We start from the raw sequence: 19,901 nt of genomic DNA, 5'->3' as shown, positions 1-19,901 counted from the left end.
ACATTCATGATGTACTTACATCCAGTTCAAAGGTTGCATGTTCCCCATCAAGAAGCACAACTTCATATGCTAATCCTTTGGCAGACCGCTGTCGCTGTGGTTGCGGTTTTTGTGGGGATTTATCACTCATCTTGTTTGGACTCTTTTCCGAGTTCTGAAACAAAAATGTTGCTAAGATTTAACCCAGTGATTTCACAAATTTAAAAAAAAAGCATTCACTCTTCTTAAAAATGAATTTGAAGAAATGCAATAAAGTTGGCATTTAATAGCATAAAACTGTTTGACTATAACACCACCCATATTTATGATGACAAAGAACATGCAAGAAACTGGATTTTGTATTTTCAAAATGTTTACAGCTCAATTTACAACAAATATTTTAACCAAATACTTATTTTTAGACTTTCCATATAAAAAAAATCTGTCTTCATTTAACAAGCATTTATACTGCAATCAAGTATAATTCATGTCTGAACAAATGTGATATCTTCAGTAAACTTTTAACAGCTAAGCTGACCACTTTAAGACTAACCATAAACATCATCCAACACAAAAATAACACTTTATTCTGCTTAGTTGAGTTCTCTCCTGTTAACTTCTAACCTTACACCTCTGTTCAACAAATGTACCATCTTACATTTTAAAATGCCATGTGTAAACAATATTTATTCTGTATTATAAAAGTGTGTAGAGAGACATCTAACTTAAATTTAATGGTACAACCACTTTGCTGTCTGCTTTCTTAAAAGCTCTCAAAATTGCAGTTGCATGAGCCAAACTCTTTACGAAACTCAATCTGATATATATATATATTCTGTTTTTGAAAGCTGGGGAACTGATGAACGTTGTCTAGCGCCATCACTTCTATACCACAAAATATGTAAATCGTGTCTATTCCTCGTGCAGCACTTCCTGTTTTTTGTTTTTTTTCCTTCCTTTTTCTCCTCCCCTCCCAACATTCAGATCATACATCTCACGCCGCTGAGCTATCGACATTAGAATTCCTAGCAGACCGGCTAGTCTTGATAATATCTGACTCACTGGTCCATCACGATTATTTTTTTCATAATCACACAAAAAAAAATTGTCCGGGAGGAGGGGGAGTAGAGTAAATGAAGGGGAGAGGCAAGAAAGAGCGCGCGTCCTGAAGCGAACGAAGGCGACTGCACAGGTAAAATGTTCGATGGGAGAACTGCTTAGGATCAGCAAGGGAAGCGATAGAACATAATCGGTAGCACTAGCATCTTTATTCAGCATAAGAGTTTAAACTCAATCTTCGTACAAAGTCTTATGACTTCAAAGAACAAGGAATCATCTGGTATTGCATTCTTGATCAAAACTAGATAAAACAACTCGCAAATAGGTGTAAACCTAGTTCTTGGACTACCACCACACTTTGGCGATCGACTTCAAAGCGACACGATCGACTAAGAAAGGGCTCGTACATGGTTTTTTTGGTGTCTGAAATTATTAACAAATTTAACTCAAATGATAAAGATGATCTATTCATCGTAAGCACCGTTTACAAACAAGCAGTACAGGTTTGCGAAGATGGCTGCCGCGCAATCGACATTCAAACTAGGGGTAGCGTAGCGAGCTATTTTTAGTCAAACTCTACTGAAGCGCTCTTTGCCGGAGAGCTTACTTTAAGACCAGAAGAAAAAAAACAAAACCGTACCTTCACTGTCTGGAGTTAATCCTTCATGGAAACTACACTAGAGAAATAAAAATGACGAAGCCGAGTCGTGACAATCCGAAACACTCCAGCTCATGACATCACCGTTAGCCTACCCATGCGTTCCCGGCATTCCGCTAGAGGTCACTAGCGTACTCAAGGTATGTTTGCGAGCAGACGACGTATTTCGAAAGTACTCAAAACCATAAAGAAAATGGAATAATCTAATCAAACATACACTTAAATGAATAAAAAAAATACAACTAAAAAAAGATGATAGCACGAACAATATTGAAAAGGGAAAATTTCGTTAATTTACTGGGCGCCTCCTACGTAGGCGTGCGGTTTGAGTTTGGGCAACCCGAGAGCGACTGGGTCATGGCGGCGACTGCTGATTGGCTGTGCTGATAATGTCGCTGGCAGGATGGAATATCAATAAGCAGCAGGCGTGTCGCTAGTATTACACCTGTTGTAAAACGACTATGTTCCTTTTCAGTTTCAGGAATGCGTGATCTCAATAGACGCTGTTACCAGAAGTTGCTAATGCGGTAAAAAAAAAAAAACCTGTATATTATTTTTCATGTTTGCGAGAGTGTGTAAGAGTCCCGTATATCACCATGTAATCTGGATCTGATCGACATACTAAAGATAACACATTAGCTTGATTGATGTAATAAGTAATATTGCATCACCAGTACGAGATTGAGTCCACTGACAGTACAAGTACAAATACAGGAGGAGGGCTAAATATTACTTATTAAGTAAAAGAGAGTGTGTGTAATAATTCTCTTTTCGGCTGTTGGCTGTCCTGGGGTCTGAACCCATCGGCTCAAGTTCGATACCCATGAGGCACACCGAACTTCCACCAGTCGACCCAGCTGTCGGGAATGGGTACCTGACTCCACAGAGGGTTTGGGGAAGGTAAGGCAGCGAGAGAGAGAAGATAGGCACCGCTGTCCTCGAGAAAATTGTTTTTTTTTTTAACCAAGCGATCCTAAGAGGGAAAGCAAATTAAGGAACGACCTTCGCATTTTACTATTTTGTTCTGTGTAGGTGCATACATACATTTGCACACAATAAAACAAACGTATCATTTTTCAACCTACTAGTATTTTTTTTTTTTTTTTTTTTACGGAGCGATCTTTTCCAGCGGATTAAACAATCGACATACCACTTTATTTAGATAAGAAGCGAAACGAAGACATTTTGCGCGATCGATCATGTGATCAAATTTATTGGCTGTGCGTCGTGTATAGGAACGGATGAGGGTTCAACAGTTCCTGATGGCACTCGAGATTAGGACACCTGTCCATTCATTGCCGGAGTGCAATGATCAACTAGGAGGAAGAAACTTTTTTTTTAAACTCCGCTGATTTATGTATCTGGTTATGGAATGGTTTCATGAGTAAATCTCAAGGAAAAATTCGTAGTCGAAGCCCCTAAGGCAGTTCGTCGTTACCTGACATGTTTAGTCTGCTCAGACAACGCAGGTTACGAAGGATTATGTCCACCGCATGGTCAAAGACATTCTCTGGAATTTTGGAGGAGAACCCCTGGTCACCCTAAACTGCGACATGACACTCGACTGACAGCGAGAACTGGGACAGTCTTGCAGCTGATCACATGGCGTGTTTTACTCTAGGGCAACACCTTAAGTCAGGGTAAGTTAAGAACAGTTATTTCGCGCTAACAAATAGCAAAAATGATCGCAAGAATTCCACTGTTTCCAAAGTAAATTGACAATAAACAGATGTATTCGCAGTAAGAGACTATAATCATATTGATCTTTTACTCCACAGGCGCAGTTAACCAGGAGTGCTATGATGCCCCATCCATGGTCAACTTTGACCGAAGGAGGCCATCAATGTGAAATCCTTATTGTTTCGTTATTGTTCCCCACACGGTCACTCAAAGCAGTACTATAAGAATCACAGCAAGATGGTTGATGATCACGTTGGTTGGTTTATTTAGCAGAAAAGTGGTTCCTTTGCGGCGATTTCGCACTATGGGGGAGGAAACCGGAGTATCCGGAGAAAACCCCCGACTCCAAGCCCTTCGAACAGGTGTCACATACAGGTGTCCCGAGACGAGATCTGAACCCTGAGCCATTTATTACAGTGGTGACAAGCGAGTGTTTTAACCACTACACAAAAGGGCGCCCCTGAGATGATGACCTGTTACCACCAACTTGTATTACTGGACTGCTAGAAGCGATTTGTTTCCAGTTAAATACTAAAACGAGGCAGTTGTGTACAAAGCTTCCGGTTTAGTCACATTGTTTAGGATCCGAGATACTAACAGCGGAGAACTTCGCAAGAGGCTCAGAGTTGGTCCTGCAGACAGGCAGCAATCTACCTACACACATCCATGCTGTTACTGAGCGGCCATTTATTCGGAGAGCAGAAGAAAGGAAACAACTCTTGAGACAACTAACACAACGTAACATTTATGTGCACTTTCTTTTTTAATTAAACTGTCCCAAACATGCCACTATTCACATCACACATATGGTCAGCGATTTTTTTTGCGTGGGTGCGGGTTAATGTGGGTGGAAGGGCGGGTATGCGTGTTTGAGAGAGAGAGACTATATTGTTATGCTGATAAGAACACGTTAATCTCGGCCCAAAGTCCGAGAAGCGATGAGCGAGAGAGAGAGAGACAAATGCGGGTCAGAGTTGACAAGAGAATGCGCCACAAACGAAAACCATGGAGTGTTTCCTTATCCGTATTTTAGTAATTTGTCCTTTGTGCACAAAATTCTTCATACCGTCACAGAGTACTATTGTTGAATTTTCTAGGAGGCTGAGGTGGGGGCAGTGACCACCTTGTCGCCATAATTTGAGGTTCCGTAATGCTCATTAGAACCATTGCTGCCACCAGACAAAATCCTCCCAGACCTCACTGCACTCCTCGCAAATCCCACTCAGTGTTTCATGAGGACTGGCGCATGGCTGTCCGTAATTCATCTTAATCATGAGTTTAGGGTTATAATTAGTACTTGTGAGCAGGTGTAAATTTAGGCCCAATTATTCTGACATTTATTACTACTCTGCCCTGCCCACACAGATGAACAGATTAATTGATATTCAGTGTCGCTGTCACGTGACATTTGGCGACAATTAGCGCGCGGTGATTGAAAGTTCAGTCATAAGAGACTACCACCTGTCCATCAGAATGAGAGGTCACTGCGAAAAGCTAGGACCAAACATAAAAAAAGACGAGTTGGGGTGGGTGTCTAAAAGATAATTACTGTATTTCTTCCTCTAGTTTCAGACAATCTCTTCACCGGAAATTTCTTACAAGTGTATATATATTTATTAGCATCACCTGATTTGTTGCGAAATGCTTCAAATTTATTTCAAAAGAATTCTGCAGGCGAAATAAAATTGGAACTGGTCTACTGAGTATTTAAGTACAGTTTAATCTGTCTGTCTTTCAAAAATACAACCTCTGTTTTTACTTTTATTATCGCAGCTTATTTTTGTAAGGTCGGTGTAACCCAAGGAGAAAGGAATGAAATACCTCGAGATGTAAATTAGGTTAAGTAAATACATTCCCGGTTGCGACTAGGTGCATAGACTCTTTTCTGCTCGCTAAATTTCGAGCTTTCTTGTCGTTCCGGCAGTTAGGAATGTGGATGGTGAGAAGGAATGTCGCTGCTCACAAAAGCGTTCTGTATGGGACGGATGGGAGATGATGCATCGACGCAATATTTCCGACTGGTCTCAGGGCGGGGATCCTGTGTCTGCTTCAGAGAGCCAGGAACAGGCCTGCTTTTGGATAATTTTCACTGGTCTGGACAATTGCTCCTCCTTCTTTACTAGCTCCACACTCTCTCCCTCCCTCATCCTCTCTCCCTCCCTCGTCCACCCCCTACACTGCCAAGTCCTCTGTAAATGTCAGGCGTGCAAACGTGGGATGTGTTCACACCTGTTCACTAGCGATTCGATGTGTTCTGATGCTTTTGTTAAGAGGGTGAGTGAACGAACACACAAGCGACTCGATGTGTGCTCATCTCATGTTCATGTTCAGGAGGCAAGTGCCTCATCACGTGACTAGAAGTGTTTTGAGGTCTGTCTGCTCACGAGAGCATGTAAGGGGCTCGGATGTGTTGTGATATCTGTTGTGCATCCGAGATGTGGAGCAGCATGTCGATGTGTCAGACGATTTCCTTCCTCCCGCCTCTTCATGTCGACCGTTACAGATTCTGTCTCTGTCTCTCTATTGATTTGCTTCCGGTAGACGGCATGCCATAAATCGCGCTGTTAACTCCCTTGACTAGGGTATCGTTTGCAGGGTGGATCACAGACTAGTGCAAGTTTTCCCATTTTTCAGCCTCAGCAGTATTTTGGCTTTGCTCAACAGAAGTGAACACAAACACCCACGCAAACACCTACACAGAGAGATAGAGAGAAAAGGAAGTTCGAGCTGAACGGGGACAGAGAGACTGTTACTGATAAGCGGTCACCCAGTAAGTCTGTAAGCAGAACCACACTCTATATATGTCCTTTAGTCGAATCGACTAAGAATGTAAACCAATTTATCTGACCAAAGTGAATTTTACGGTTCGATTGGTTTAGTATATCGAGATTTGACAGTAGAGGTAGGAGGAGGTTGGGAAGTGGAAAATGAAGAGAGAGAGACATTGTAGACAAATGCTGACCACAAAATCGTCAATCATTATAAACCGAGAATGCCATCCTGACAAATCAGACATGGAGTGGGAAATACATTACGCCAGATATATATTTATGATGAAGTTTCCAGTTCTCAATCTTGAAACTACCGCGTATAAACCCAACCTACACAGTCACTCAAGCAACACGGATGCATCTTACTTCAAACCTTATTGCCAGACTCGGAATTTAAAAACACAATTGTTTCCGTTTTGCTTCTCAGACAAAGCACATCCGGCAACGATAGAACAATGTAGCGGATGCAACAGGCCGGAATTCTTCGATTTAGGACGAGTGTTAAAAAAAAAATCCCTACTTTTGTAGGACACAAGTGATTGTCCACGTACATTCAACATTAAGGAATTGTTTCTCTTGAAGCTAGTCGTTCGTTGGTTCAATAAACCGTTTCACAAACTGCCTAATTATATTCAAGCACGACTAGCGATAAGAAATGTTAGGTAGTGTGGCACTGCGGTGGAGGTTGGGGTGACCTGCATGGGAGACTCTCGAGGCTGTGCAGTCTTGTGCAAACAACCGCCAAACATAGTGTATGCACAGTTCATATCACACACGCTGATGCCTCCAGTACTAAGCAAACATCTGATAAGAACATGAAAGAGCTCTTGCATGGGTCTGTCAAGATTTTTATCGTCCAGATGAGAGTAGGTTACTTAGGGATTATTCATGTATTCGTCAGTTCCCATGGATGAATAATAACCACGCGTACCGTACACAACATATTCCTACTCAAGGATAGCCTTATCTTTCATCTACCGAACAGTTTTGTAGTTTTCAGAAAAAATACCAGACATGTCCGATAAAGAGAAGACTGTCAGCGAAACAGATTCTATATTAGAGGCATTTCAGTTGACTAGATTAGCAGATCCAGGAATAACGGTGGACTCCCCCACAGTGGTCATCTGAAACGAGAGTAAGTCGTTGCCCCTGGCAACGCGAGGAAATTAAGGACAAGCGTCTTATTTCCGTAGTTATAAAGCAGCGTCTAGACCCTGCGGATATTGGCTTATTCTGCTTTACCCCGGGGGTATTCTTGTCACGACAGCAGTAAACCAAGGTTCTTGGAGTGTGGACGGCGCTGTATAACTACTGAGACAAGACACGTGCTCGAGATTTCCACATGATACCCGGGGAAACGACATTTCATAACCGATAGAGACCGTATTCATGAAGCGAAGGTAAGTCGTTGCTTTACCCGACATGGTAATTATAAAGCCGCGGCGAAGATGCCCTGGGGATAAAGTTCCAAAAATCAGTATCGCGAGGTTTGCACAGTGCATCATAAAGACAAGGTTTATCTGGATTTTCCACATTTTGCCTACTGGCAGCGACTTACCCTCGCTTCATGAATACGACCCCAAAAAGTCCCTGCTGGCAGCGATCAATGCCCAGCATGCCTAGCGCGCAACACCAGTCACCTGCACAAATGAATGCGCTGGTGCCGGGAACCCCGATGGTGGGTGGACTATAAACTCTCCGCTATCCAATAAACGCTGAGTAGACGACGAGAAAAATCCACGATATCCTACGATTAAAATCGCGGTGTATAATAGTCCAGGGAGGGCCAGGAGGCTGCGACTGGGGTGGGTGGGAGGAAACGCCTTAGTCTCAGTTGTTGAGATTTATGTGTCTTGAGATACTGCTTTTGATAAAAAAGTCTCCTCCGCATTTGCTGTGCGTTGGTTGGTGTTCTACATTGGAGTTCCAGGTGGGCAAATGTTTGCAGCGAAGATCAAAGAAGCCGCTCGGATGATGGTCTTCAGACGAGTCCACCCTTGTGGAGACCTCGTCATCAGTCGATTGCTCCCTTCTCTCGTCATCATGAAAAAGACAAAGTGCCGAAATGTGACATCTACCAAGTACCCTTAAGTCTCATTTTATAAGTCTCCCCACGACTGTCCACCAGCAGCACCGCTATACCTGAAGCGACACCAAGTGCGAAGCTGCGGTCAATCCCTTGTGACTTACTAACATGGTATCAACCTAAGTACATAAAATGTCATTGTTTACTATGTAAATACTTTCGACATTAATCATTCTCCGGATATTACTATACTCCAGATAAAAGCGCAGTGCGTGGGAAGAGTGACTCGACTCTAAGGGTTAGCCTGAGCAAGCCGGGTACCTGACCGGCGGCACGGATGATGTGATAAAAGTCTGCTACTGCTGCTACATGTATTGTGACGACGACGACGATGGTGATGACAAGTATTATGAAAGTGATATGACAAAAATATGCTGGAAGTATGAAACGTGATCTATGCTATGGACTTTACAAACCATCTGCATTATTTACTCCGCATAATGATTCGGCAAAATAATATGTAATATCTTTCCATGTCATGTGACCTGTAAGAGCGGTTGTTAGTGTTTCTAAGCCTGGTATCGGCCTTGAACTGGTTTTGACTTTATTTTTCGTTGGTCGAGGCATAAACCTGACCGAAGGCATAACGAATGCAGCTTGCAGTTCCGTGTGCATGATAAGATCATGACAAGATAGCCGACTTTTTGTTTGTCTCGTCAACTGGTTCACGACGAGGGCCATGACTAGACCACCTGCCGCAACGCCACGTCATTGGACGCGAGGCTGGGAAGATCGTTTCCCTCGTGTCCACACCCACACCAGCAGGTGTGTCATCAAGATATGAGTGTCCAAAAATAATAAAGCGAGATTTTCCCGATTTCCAGAAAGATTTCATTGGATTTTCAAAGTCCAAGTACGGTAGTACGATGTGGGATGGCCGTTAGTGTGTACATCCGCCTTGTCCTCGTCTCGTTCTCCTTCATTAGTCACAGGCTGAAAATGTACGTGAGTCGATCTGCGTATGGAGATAATGAAAATTATGCGCATGAAATGTCTGCCTGCTTCGCTTAAATGTGAGAAGATGATACTACCACCACACTCAAACAATAGTTAAACCGGGGATTGCGATGTGACGAATATGTCGGCTGCTGTTTGTGCGTCGATGAAACAACTGACGACACGGTCGTTGGAACGGAAACTACGATCTCCTTTATGTCAGCGCGACGAAAAATAATTACATTACGTGTTCGAAGACACACCTGACTGTGGGACTTGAGTAAAATACACAAATCACAAGAAACACAATAATAGTAACAATCTGTTTTTGATGCTTTTAAAAAAGCTTTGTGCTTGTCGTACATCAGAAACTCGATGGGGATGTACAAGATTTCTAAAAGAAAATGTCTTCTGATGTCAAGTCCCCTGTGGGCAATCCAGCGGTTTTTCACCTGCTTAAAAGTCTATTTTAAGATTGACGGCAGACATAACGCAGCCTTAGATGAAAGTTTCCGTTGTAATGTCGCCAGTAGATGAGCCTCGTCGTAAATGATATGACGTCATTGACTAAGCTGCCTGGAGGACAGGTACGTTTGTGACAGTTGAGGACAGGTGAAAACGAAGTTGCGAGCGAAAATAGTAACATCAAGGACATTTTTGTCACATCAGAAGTGTCTGACATGACATGGCAGAGGCTCCTGGGGTCGGTCAGCATGGTGACCAGACTGAACGAATTCGTTAGACTTCTGGCCGTTGTTAAAAACATGGACTAGTCTCTGAGACACTTCATCTCGAGAACAACAGACCATCCTTCTCTGCATCTCTAGGCAGCAGTTGCAGGGTCCTCTACGACATAAGACCCTGTACCTCTTCACGAACTTAAACTTGGCTCAAAGTACTTCCAGTGCAAACAGTATTGCAAATATTCACAAGCCACCGTCCTCAGCTCATGTTGACGAGGTTCGCGGGGAATTATGTCTGTTGTACAATAGCGCAGTTGACATTCCTCTGGAACATACTGTTTGTCTACCCTGTCACACTCTAAAACCATATTGCTGTTGTCCGGACTCCATCCTCCACCACCCTTCTTCATCCCCCAACTCCGAAACTGGTTTGAAACATGACCTAGCGCACGATGGCACATTGTTATACCCCTCCCCCTCGACCCCTTGACTCTCCCATCCACATCTACCCTGATTGTTAACATCATGCAACAAGTGATGCTGTCAAGCTCAACTGTTTAAATGATTGTCATGTGACCTGCAGACAGCGCGAGCTCAGGGCTTGCACCGAACATAAGGAAATGGCGCGCTACAGTGTGACCTTTGAACCCACACACCTGCTGACACGTAGTATGTGGCATGGTACACCAGTCAAATAAACCGCTTGGGTTGTAAGTAAAGGCGTTATCTTCCTTCCAAGAAATGTTTCTCGTTTCAGAAAAAAAAATAAACCAACATTGCGAAGAGCCGTCTAAGACATCAACAGTCCTCCCTTCTCCCTCCCTACTGCTCGTCTTTGTTACTTTAGTTTACTCGGCGGATAACCATATCGTATTGTCTTCTTTTAAATGTATGTACTCTTATATAATATATATGTGTGTATGTGTGCACTAGGGAAACAGATTTCCAAATGTGTATAAATACTGTATACCTGTAATTACATTACCTGTGAAAAACGAAACTTATCCGTAGATTTACAGATTCAATCAAACAAATTGTAATTTTTTTAAAAAATAAAGTAACCTTTGTCGCGTAAAGACTTTTGCTATGCTAAATACGAATGTTTCTTTGTCAACCAAATTAGGAAACATTTCAGGCAATGGCTCATGAATGTGGAAGGCACATTTGTAGAATTAGAGAAAGAAACACTTGCAAATGAGCAACCAATATGGTCCCAGCTGAATGCACAGCAGCAAAAACTGGTTTTCAGGAATTCTGAGGATCCCCCGCCAGCTGAAAACAACACAGAATGTCTGTCCCTGCACGGAAACGCATCCGTGTTTACAAAAATATATTTGAATGCAAGAATGGAAGAGGCGGTCACGGATCCTTCCTGCGCCTGGCTGGACAAAATGGCAACAAATCGAATTGGACTCATTAATCACGAGCTGCACATCACGAGGACCTGGCTCCATGCAATTAGGAAATTAAACACTCGACTGTTCAAATGTGGATGTAAAAGTTGAAAAAAAAAATTGCCATAGCCTGGCAGCTGTAAGGGCAATGAACTGAAAGAGATTCATCATGTACAGAGCACGGCTCATGGAAAGAGAAGTCAACCCCAGTGTTTTCCGCCGATCTCCACTTTCCCTAATAAATCGAGTACCTAATGATTTTAAATAATCTGGAACATGTAAATGAAAGTACCCGGAAAATAAAATAATTTTAGAAAAGTTTTGGTCGAAGAGAACCTTACAACACCTTATACCCGACATCCAGCTCAGACCGTGAGAGTCTTTTAAACCATTCCGGCATAAACCACAGGAATATATTATGTAGGTTTGACAGTTAATGATGTACACACACACGAACAAACACACTGGTTAGATGTCGGGTAGAGTTCTACATCTCCGTTACAACCACCACAACGTACCTGCATGTGGATGCCTTCATGGAGGTCCCGACTCATGCCGCCTCCATTAAAATTTATTCGTGCAGTGCAAATGTCTGAACACGTGCGTAACATTTATTTTATGCATGTTCTCGTAAACTATGTCATTTTTTACTTCCACGCTGAACTTCGCGATCAACAATATGCACTTCACTTTTAAAGACTTTTAAGTCCGTGATTACAAGCCACAAAATGTGGACACGAATGATTCATACCGAGCATGCAGACATAAAACTTACAGAACCATAGTATGTGGGATCATTAACCTCCTCCTCCCATCTTCTCACCTTTCTTCGTACTTCTCTCGTCTGCCCCTCGCTCTCAATTCTCTGTACTTCTCTCGTCTGCTCCTCGCTTTCATATTCTCTGTACCTCCTCCTTCTCTGATTGGGTTCTGAGTTTCGTTCACACCACTTTGCTCTTTACTCCACACAAACCACGGATTCTTTTCCATTCTTTTATCTTCAAGAATTATATTACTGCTCATCCGTCAATCATTTAAAACAAGTGTTTACTTTCGCTACTGTTTCCTATATAGACTACCCACTTTTTCGAGAAAAAAAAAGTATATTCAGCTTTGTCAATGAAAGAAGTCCTATATTTAGTCGTACTTACATACTTCAGATGTACTGAGTTATTTGGATTACAATCGCTTCACCATGCAGGGCACACTTCAGTCAAGACCACACCTTGGTTTTAGGAGCATTCCTATTTATTTTTGCTATTCATTTACCCGATGAGTGTATAAAACACCGGTTCTACCTCCGTCACCTGACTTTCTTTATAAAACACCGGCTCCATCTCTGTCACTGGTTTACAATCATATCTCTTGAAACAAGGAACAAAATCAACAAAAAACAGTCACAATACACTCGCCCCTAAATTTATTATCAATTACATGTCGACGACCCAGCAGAATAGTTGGTTCCCTCTGTACCACCGCAGACATGTTGTGAGAGATGACTGAGGAGGAACAGCCTGCTCCCCACCCGCCCATCTGTCACTCCTGTCAGCGGGGTCTGGCTGTGGAGTTCGGGTAAAGTCTACCGGTTCACCCGTATTGTCGCGGAGTCCTTTTCGGTAATGTCTGTCATTTCCTCCGGTTTATACACGCAATCCGCTTGCAATCTGAGCTGCAGACCTCAGTACACAAGCTGACAAGAGGCCGGAGGTACCAGGACCTTATTTACAACCCTCCCTTGCCGCCATTTTGCCCTCAACCTACGCCCTGCGCCTGATGGATTACCCCCGTCTCTTGAAAAGAAAAAAAAAAAGCATACAAGTGGGTGTTGAACTACAGAGATTCGTGGGAGATTTTTTTATTTATGAGGGTATTAAGAATTATTTAAGAAAATGTTCTTACATAAAACCGAGTGAAATGTGGATGGGGAACTGAACTTGACCAAACGGAACCAAGACTTGCATGCATCCTTCTTGTCCATTATCTGTGCACATAATACTACAGACAGCCAACCTTCGGTGAAGTCCTGCAGCAGGAGGAGAAGCCCCCCTTAACACTGTCCATGACCTCTGTGGGTAACTAGTCTCGTGTCCTGTATCCCCGTGGCTCGTCTATACAGAGGTTAGAGGTTACCTCTTCGACCGGCCTGCTGCAGATGTACAGCAGGTGGTGTGATGGAGGTGGCAGAAAAAACCGACCAGACAGGGCAAAATGATGAAATACGGCAACGAGGGTGCAGCTAGGTCAAGCTTACTGATGGTCAAATTAACAATGAAAAGATTCTGATGTATCATGTCCTAAAGAAAACGCTCCTCCGAGAAAAAGAAATATATTACAGTGCACTTCCATGGACTTTGCCATGTGTTGATCAGTGTCCCCATGTAAGGGGGAAAATATTGTTTATGCGACTCGGGTAATGCCAGTGACACACACAGTTGACACAGACCTCTGTGGCAAGCTTTGTCAAGTGTTTTATCCCTCCAATCCCTTTGATGGTTAGTGCAGACTGACCAGTGTAAGTCACACAACCAATCGGTTCAAGACTTCAGAAGTAAATTATATAGATATGATGAGATTGATTATTTCTATTATAGATCATGTATAAATGAGATGTAAAAACACCTTGAAAATCGGATATGTTTTAAAAAGTGTAAACTTAAAAACGGCGGCAGTCGGAACATTGCATAATATTTTTAATGAAGTAGGTAAGTACAGAAAGGGTGGCCAGCGAGGCAGGGAGGACACAGGGAGGGCTCCACGTCTGACCTGTCTTCTAGTTTTCTCGCTGGCTGATCACGAATTGGCTGACAACTGTGACCTATTTGCACCAGATATAAATAGCATCTGTGACCTGTTTTCAGTTGTTCAGCTGCACATTGGGGTCTGAAAACTTTCCGAGAGAATAAGAGGTCTCGACACATGACAAGAGACTGAGAAAGAGTCAGAATCAGAGATACACCTCGATGTATCGAGATTGAAGAGTGCAAGGAAGGACAGAAAAATAATGAGGTTGTACCAATTTTAGGACCGCGGTCACTTCATTAAAGTCGGAGGGCACGAACTCTTTGTTTAATTGAGTAAAATTCAATGCAAGATTTTTGTTTCCCCAAATCTTAGTGAATATCCCCCTTCCCATTCTAAACACACGCCTGCAAACATTATTATGCACAGAAAAAGGTCAACAAGGCAGATGTCAGGATGATGCAGGGTATGTCTACGGTCTCAAGGCCTCAGCCAATGAGCGAGCTGGAAATAGATGTTGTAGATGTTAATCAGGCGTGACCTCCTAACCTTTCTATCTCTCTCTGTGCATGCTGAAGGCGTGCATCGCGAGAAAAAAAAAAATAGAGGGATATTCATCCAGATTTCAGGAAATAGTATCCTGCACTAAGCTATATTCAATCATCTGGGAAAGTGCACCCCAGCAGTCCTTTACTGTTGTCCTCGCTCAACCATATTATTATTTTTTTATTTTTTATTTTTTTTACAGCTTGACCATCTATCCATCTAGGACCTAATTGAATGCAGTCTGTGGAATGGAAATGAAATTCATCAACAGGCTGATGTTCGATTAGCTAATGGCAACGATGAAAGAGAATTTAATTTTTATTTTTAATCAACTTAGGGAGTTCAAAGAAAGGGTGGTGAGCCTCCCACTGGGTGGTGTCACTGGCCCCAATTTTGCAGAGCAGCTATAAGTATGACGAGGAGACTGACTGACACACTCCCTGACACGCCTGATCGATGACCTTTGGAGGTTGTGACACGTGCACTGATCTACAGGTTCGATATTCTCTCTCTCTCATGTATGCACGCAGACACACGGCATGCAGACGATCATCATTCCCGTTTGTGGGGACGCAGTCAAGCTGGGTTACCCCGCACCCGCACCCACTAACCTGCCTTTCTCCTATGTACATATGCCGCGCTAATATATTTATATATATCTGAAAGAATATTACACAAACACTACTATGCATATACAAATATATACATACATACAAACACACAATATGCACAAACAGAAGAGACAGCCTGTTCCAGACACGGTCTGAAATAATGACAATTCCGTGTGTGTGAAAAATAAGTAAATTTATACGTAGTCTTTGCCTGAAAGACAGGAAAATGCATAAAAGGCGATTATGAATTCAGAGAAATATAATGAAACTGAAAGGTGACGAAATGTTCAAAGGTGGCAACCATTGCAGTTTGCTTGCCAGACAGGTGAGTGGTGAGTACACGTGGCTAGTTCAGGTTACTGGCCTTTACTCATATTGTGAGTTCCCTACCGGCCACTGAGCTAGGTCTGCCACTGGGGATAGGTGAATAGATGAATAGGTGGAAGGGTGGGAGAGAGAAATGGAAATAGCAGGAGAAGAGGGGAGGAGTATAGTCACTGTAGTACAGTACAGTCCCCCACAGTGCAGCCCTCGTACATTCCAAACGCACACCGAGGTGCACCTGGTACACCCCACACAGGTTCAGCCAGTGCGAGCACAAATAGATTTACCCGTTTATCTCGATGTACTTGGATTTTAGGAAAGGAAGGTGGGATGCTGGGGGTGGTAAAGGGGAGGGGTTGGCTTCTGGTCTCGGGATGCAGAGTGGAGGGACGGGGGGACTATATCTCCGAGTGTTCTCGTGTGCAGTGGGACACAGTTGACATTTACAACGGTCTCAGCCACCACCCTTCACCCTCCCCAGTAATGATGCTCAGGCTATTAATTCTGGAGTCCACGACCCAGCCCGCAGATTCCTGGCAATACCTCCCACTGCCTGTCACATCAGCCCAAGACATGTTGGGGAATGATATCTCACTACCCAAACTTCAAACTAATCTCGCTTGAATGTGTGAAAAATATAACTGCACATCAATCTGCAATAAATATTTCGGGAGAGAGGCTTCTCTACGCGAACGGACGTGAACCAAGAACCTACTTTTACCCCGAGTTTTCGCGAGAGCAAAGCAAAGAAAGAGCAGCTTGTGTGTAGAAGACAGAGGTGGGGTAGCCTCTCCGGAAATAAAATAACAACCCATGGGCGTAGTCTGGGTGCAGAAAAATGAAACCGCCGACAGACTTTGTTTTCTTGATTGCAGCTATACCCCCCATCGTCTTCCTCGACCAGTAATTCGTCGTCTGACTTTAATGTTTTATTATTAACATGATTAGGGTCATAACATAAGGTGCACGTGACTCAAACCACCGGGGCCACCCCTCCTGTCTGCGTCGCTGCGGAAGACTTGTTCCGCTAGTATTCAAAATGCAGCAACAATGTTATAAATAGCTGTGCTGCTGACACCCACTCACTCAGCCACCCACCTGTTGAAAATGGCGGTGCACACCCGGGGCTCACCGGGTGTTGGGGTTGGGCGCTGTCGCTCCCTTTTAAGGCGAGGTGACTTGAGAGAGTTTGGCTGGGCCCTTGTCGTGTGGGAAGTTTCGCAGGCGTGGTACCCTTGTCTCCTCCCTCACAGGGTATTAGAATAAATACAGAATTCCTGTTGTTGTTTTTTTTGTAATTATTTTTCTTTCCTCCTCTTTGCCTATCTACATTTCTGTCCTTGCTATATGATTGAGAAAGAGAGAACGTGTGAGGGGGGTATGGTAGTGAATGCATGTGAAAGACGGACAGGAGAGGAAAAAAATATTTCCTGTTTTTTTTTTTAATTACACGCAATGCCTGTGATAAACAGGAGACAAACACTACAAATTAACACACTATTACTACACTACTCTACGCCGTCAGGAAGAATAAAACGACATGAGTAATGTCAATTTTACTTCCGGTCAAAACTCGATGGCGCACAAACATTTGTTGTTCTCAAATTTGCTCAGTCGTATAGAAAACATTGTACTTTTATTGTCATTCTTTCAAGCCTTTAATTACCTTTCCCCCTCTCCAGCTTATTACGACTTTGTAATTAGCATCAGGTTACCTGTTGTGTAGCACGGAAACCTGCAGTCGCACCTGTTTGCCGGTTGCAGCGGTGGTGGTGGTTGTGGTGTGTGTGTCTCGACTAAGGCAACACATAGCAAAGCACGGCCCCAACCTCCGTGCTTCACAATGGAGGTCCTTCATTCCCCCTACCTGACCCCACGGCGAAAACATTAAACACTGCTTGTTTACTAGTCGCTTTGCCAGGAATGGTCTGAGGTGATCCGTGCAGCTATGCTCGCAACAACCCACTTTCAACTATTCTCAACTGTTACAATCAACTTCTTTTCGTGATTAAGCATATCCGGACTTGCAAAACTCTCATACACTCGAGCAGGTAACACATGCACGAACAAACTCTCTCACACACTCACTCATAGAAACAGAAAAAGCTCACAGCTTTCTAAATGTCATTCACAAGACCAGTGCAGCCAGCTGTGAAATAGCTTCAATTGTTAATTCAGAGCATAAACAGCAACCAACCAACACACACAGTGGAGAAAGAGAGATGGAGGAAGAGAAACACGAACACACACACATACACACCAGTGTCACCATCTAAGCATCACCCACCTCTCACAGGACAGAAACAACGGCGACAGGAAGACTCGGGGCTCGAACACGCGACTAGTTCCAGGAAACCCTCCAGCAAACACAAACTTTCACCGGATGACTGTCGAGCACAACTGCGATTCCACCCCCAACACACGACAGGAAATTCGACTAGCGAGCGGATGTTCGTAGGACCGTTGGTTGCGAGTGTCCAGGTCGAGTTAGCAGGACTACGAATTCATTGTGGTCACGTGACGTTGCAGACAAGCAGAAGACCGATGTAAGGTCCCTTCAGCCAAACATTCTTTCCCCCACAGACTATGAAAACACTGTGTGTTGCTCGAGAATCGTGCTCAATAATGTCTTTTCTCGCCACAAGGAGACAAAATTATTATTGTCTGATTAATACAGCAACAACAACTCTCGAGTGATGTCAGGGCCTTAAATTTCCATGTTTTGAGGAAGCATTTTAAGAACAAGTAAAGTTTCACACTTTTTGGCAGTAGGAAGTTACACTGGCTAACATAGCTTGCTTACAATCGAGGCAGGACCAGAATTTCTGGCAACAACACTCGATATGTGTTGCCGCACAATGCCGGGGATTGTTTCGGAATAATAATACAGGAGTTGTTCAACTTTCAACTGAGTCGTCATAGGAACTATTTACTGGCAGCATGGTGCATGCCTGGCAATATACCTCATACAGTAGTCTATGGGTTATGGTCTGACAGTGGTGAGCCCTCAAGAGGCAGCATCTGTTTCCGGTAGATTGGAATACACCTCGAAGAATAGTTCATTGTTTTGGTCCAGTCCAGAAGAATTCAGCCATCATTTCTTAACGCGGCTTGTTCCTGTTTCTGAGTATGACACATGCAACTATCGGTGGATAGTCGGTTGTTATTTACTACTGACACAAACGCAGTTTGTTATTCACCACTCAGCTACTGACACAAAATGTAGGTCGGTATTCGACACTCAGATGACAACACAACAAACATGACAGAAACTGGGGGTTGGTCGAGGTCATCGAAGAAACGGATCTCGGATGGAGAAAACAGTTCATATCCAAAATGGGCGAGAGTCTACTCACCAATAAAATATTCCCGGAAGTTGTGTTTTTGTTTTTTTTTTATTTAATCACAAACTATCCCAACCAAGCAGATGCGACAATCATCACACCTGAATCAAGACACCTGGTGAACCATCGCCGGCCTGCACGCGCCAACTGGTGCCAGACTCCGAGCGTCAATACAGTGTCGAGGACACAGGTGTAGGGAAGGGAGGGGGAGCAGGTCAACACAGGTGACCTCACGTGCGACTGGCACTGCAGCAGGAGGACACAGATTAGAAGGGAGGGGGAGCAAGACAACACAGGTGACCTCACGTGCGACTGGCACTGCAGCAGGAGGTCACAGGTGGGCAAGCAAAGGCGGCCAAGCGTGAAGCGTTTGTTCGTCGCGCTACAAAGCCGTACGTACCCAGCGAGGTCACGCCGCCTGTTGCCGCAGGGAACTCTGGGAAAAATATTTAATCGAAGCGTGAACAGACCACCTCCTCCCACACGTGTAGTTTCTCCAGTTTGCGCCCAAGCAGGTAACAGACCTCCGACCTTCCTATACTCCATAACTGCCTAATTGCATGTTTACTGAAAGCTGAACAAACAATTCACTTTCATCGATTTTTTCTTTGAAGTTTCAATTTACAAAATGTCGTTTCCCTCCTGTGTATGATTTTCGAAAACACATTAATCAAAAATATAGATTTTTTTTTTTTTTTTTTTTTTTAGTCTGGGTCATTTCTTCATTCGTATTATTAACTATTGTTCCTGCTTCTATTCGCCCCAGTGTATACTGACTGGATTATTACCAACATTATTATCATCACTGACAGTTATTTCATTATGTAGCTCCTAGCTACGGGTCAGTATTAAGCCAGTGTCCAAACATGTTTCTAGAATGTGTAAAATAAGTATAAGGTCAGTATTAAGCCAGTGTCGAGCAACTTTTAGGCAGGTATAACACAAATATTGGGGCAGTATTTCGCCAGTATCAGGTCACACAGTCAGTTTCTGATTCGGTCCTTGTGGGGACACACACTGGATTGTTGTCACCACAAGAGAATTCATTCAGTAAGAACATCTCGCTGTAACCTGATGAAAGTTTCGCTTTC

At 43.4% G+C, this 19,901-nt stretch overlaps 1 protein-coding gene across 1 annotated transcript in view; it reads right to left on the bottom strand.

Annotated features, from left to right (window-relative positions):
• Window positions 1-19,901, bottom strand: part of LOC112574564 (protein 4.1-like) — a 61,957-nt gene that overhangs the window by 28,512 nt on the left and 13,544 nt on the right. The window contains 1 exon segment of the mRNA XM_025255730.1: window positions 20-154. Within this exon segment, the coding sequence (XP_025111515.1) occupies window positions 20-154 (135 nt within the window).

The sequence above is a fragment of the Pomacea canaliculata genome, linkage group LG10, assembly GCF_003073045.1.
Source record: "Pomacea canaliculata isolate SZHN2017 linkage group LG10, ASM307304v1, whole genome shotgun sequence".
NCBI lineage: Eukaryota > Metazoa > Mollusca > Gastropoda > Architaenioglossa > Ampullariidae > Pomacea > Pomacea canaliculata.
Note: the sequence above shows the minus strand (reverse complement) of the source record. Positions and strands in the feature narration are given on the sequence as shown.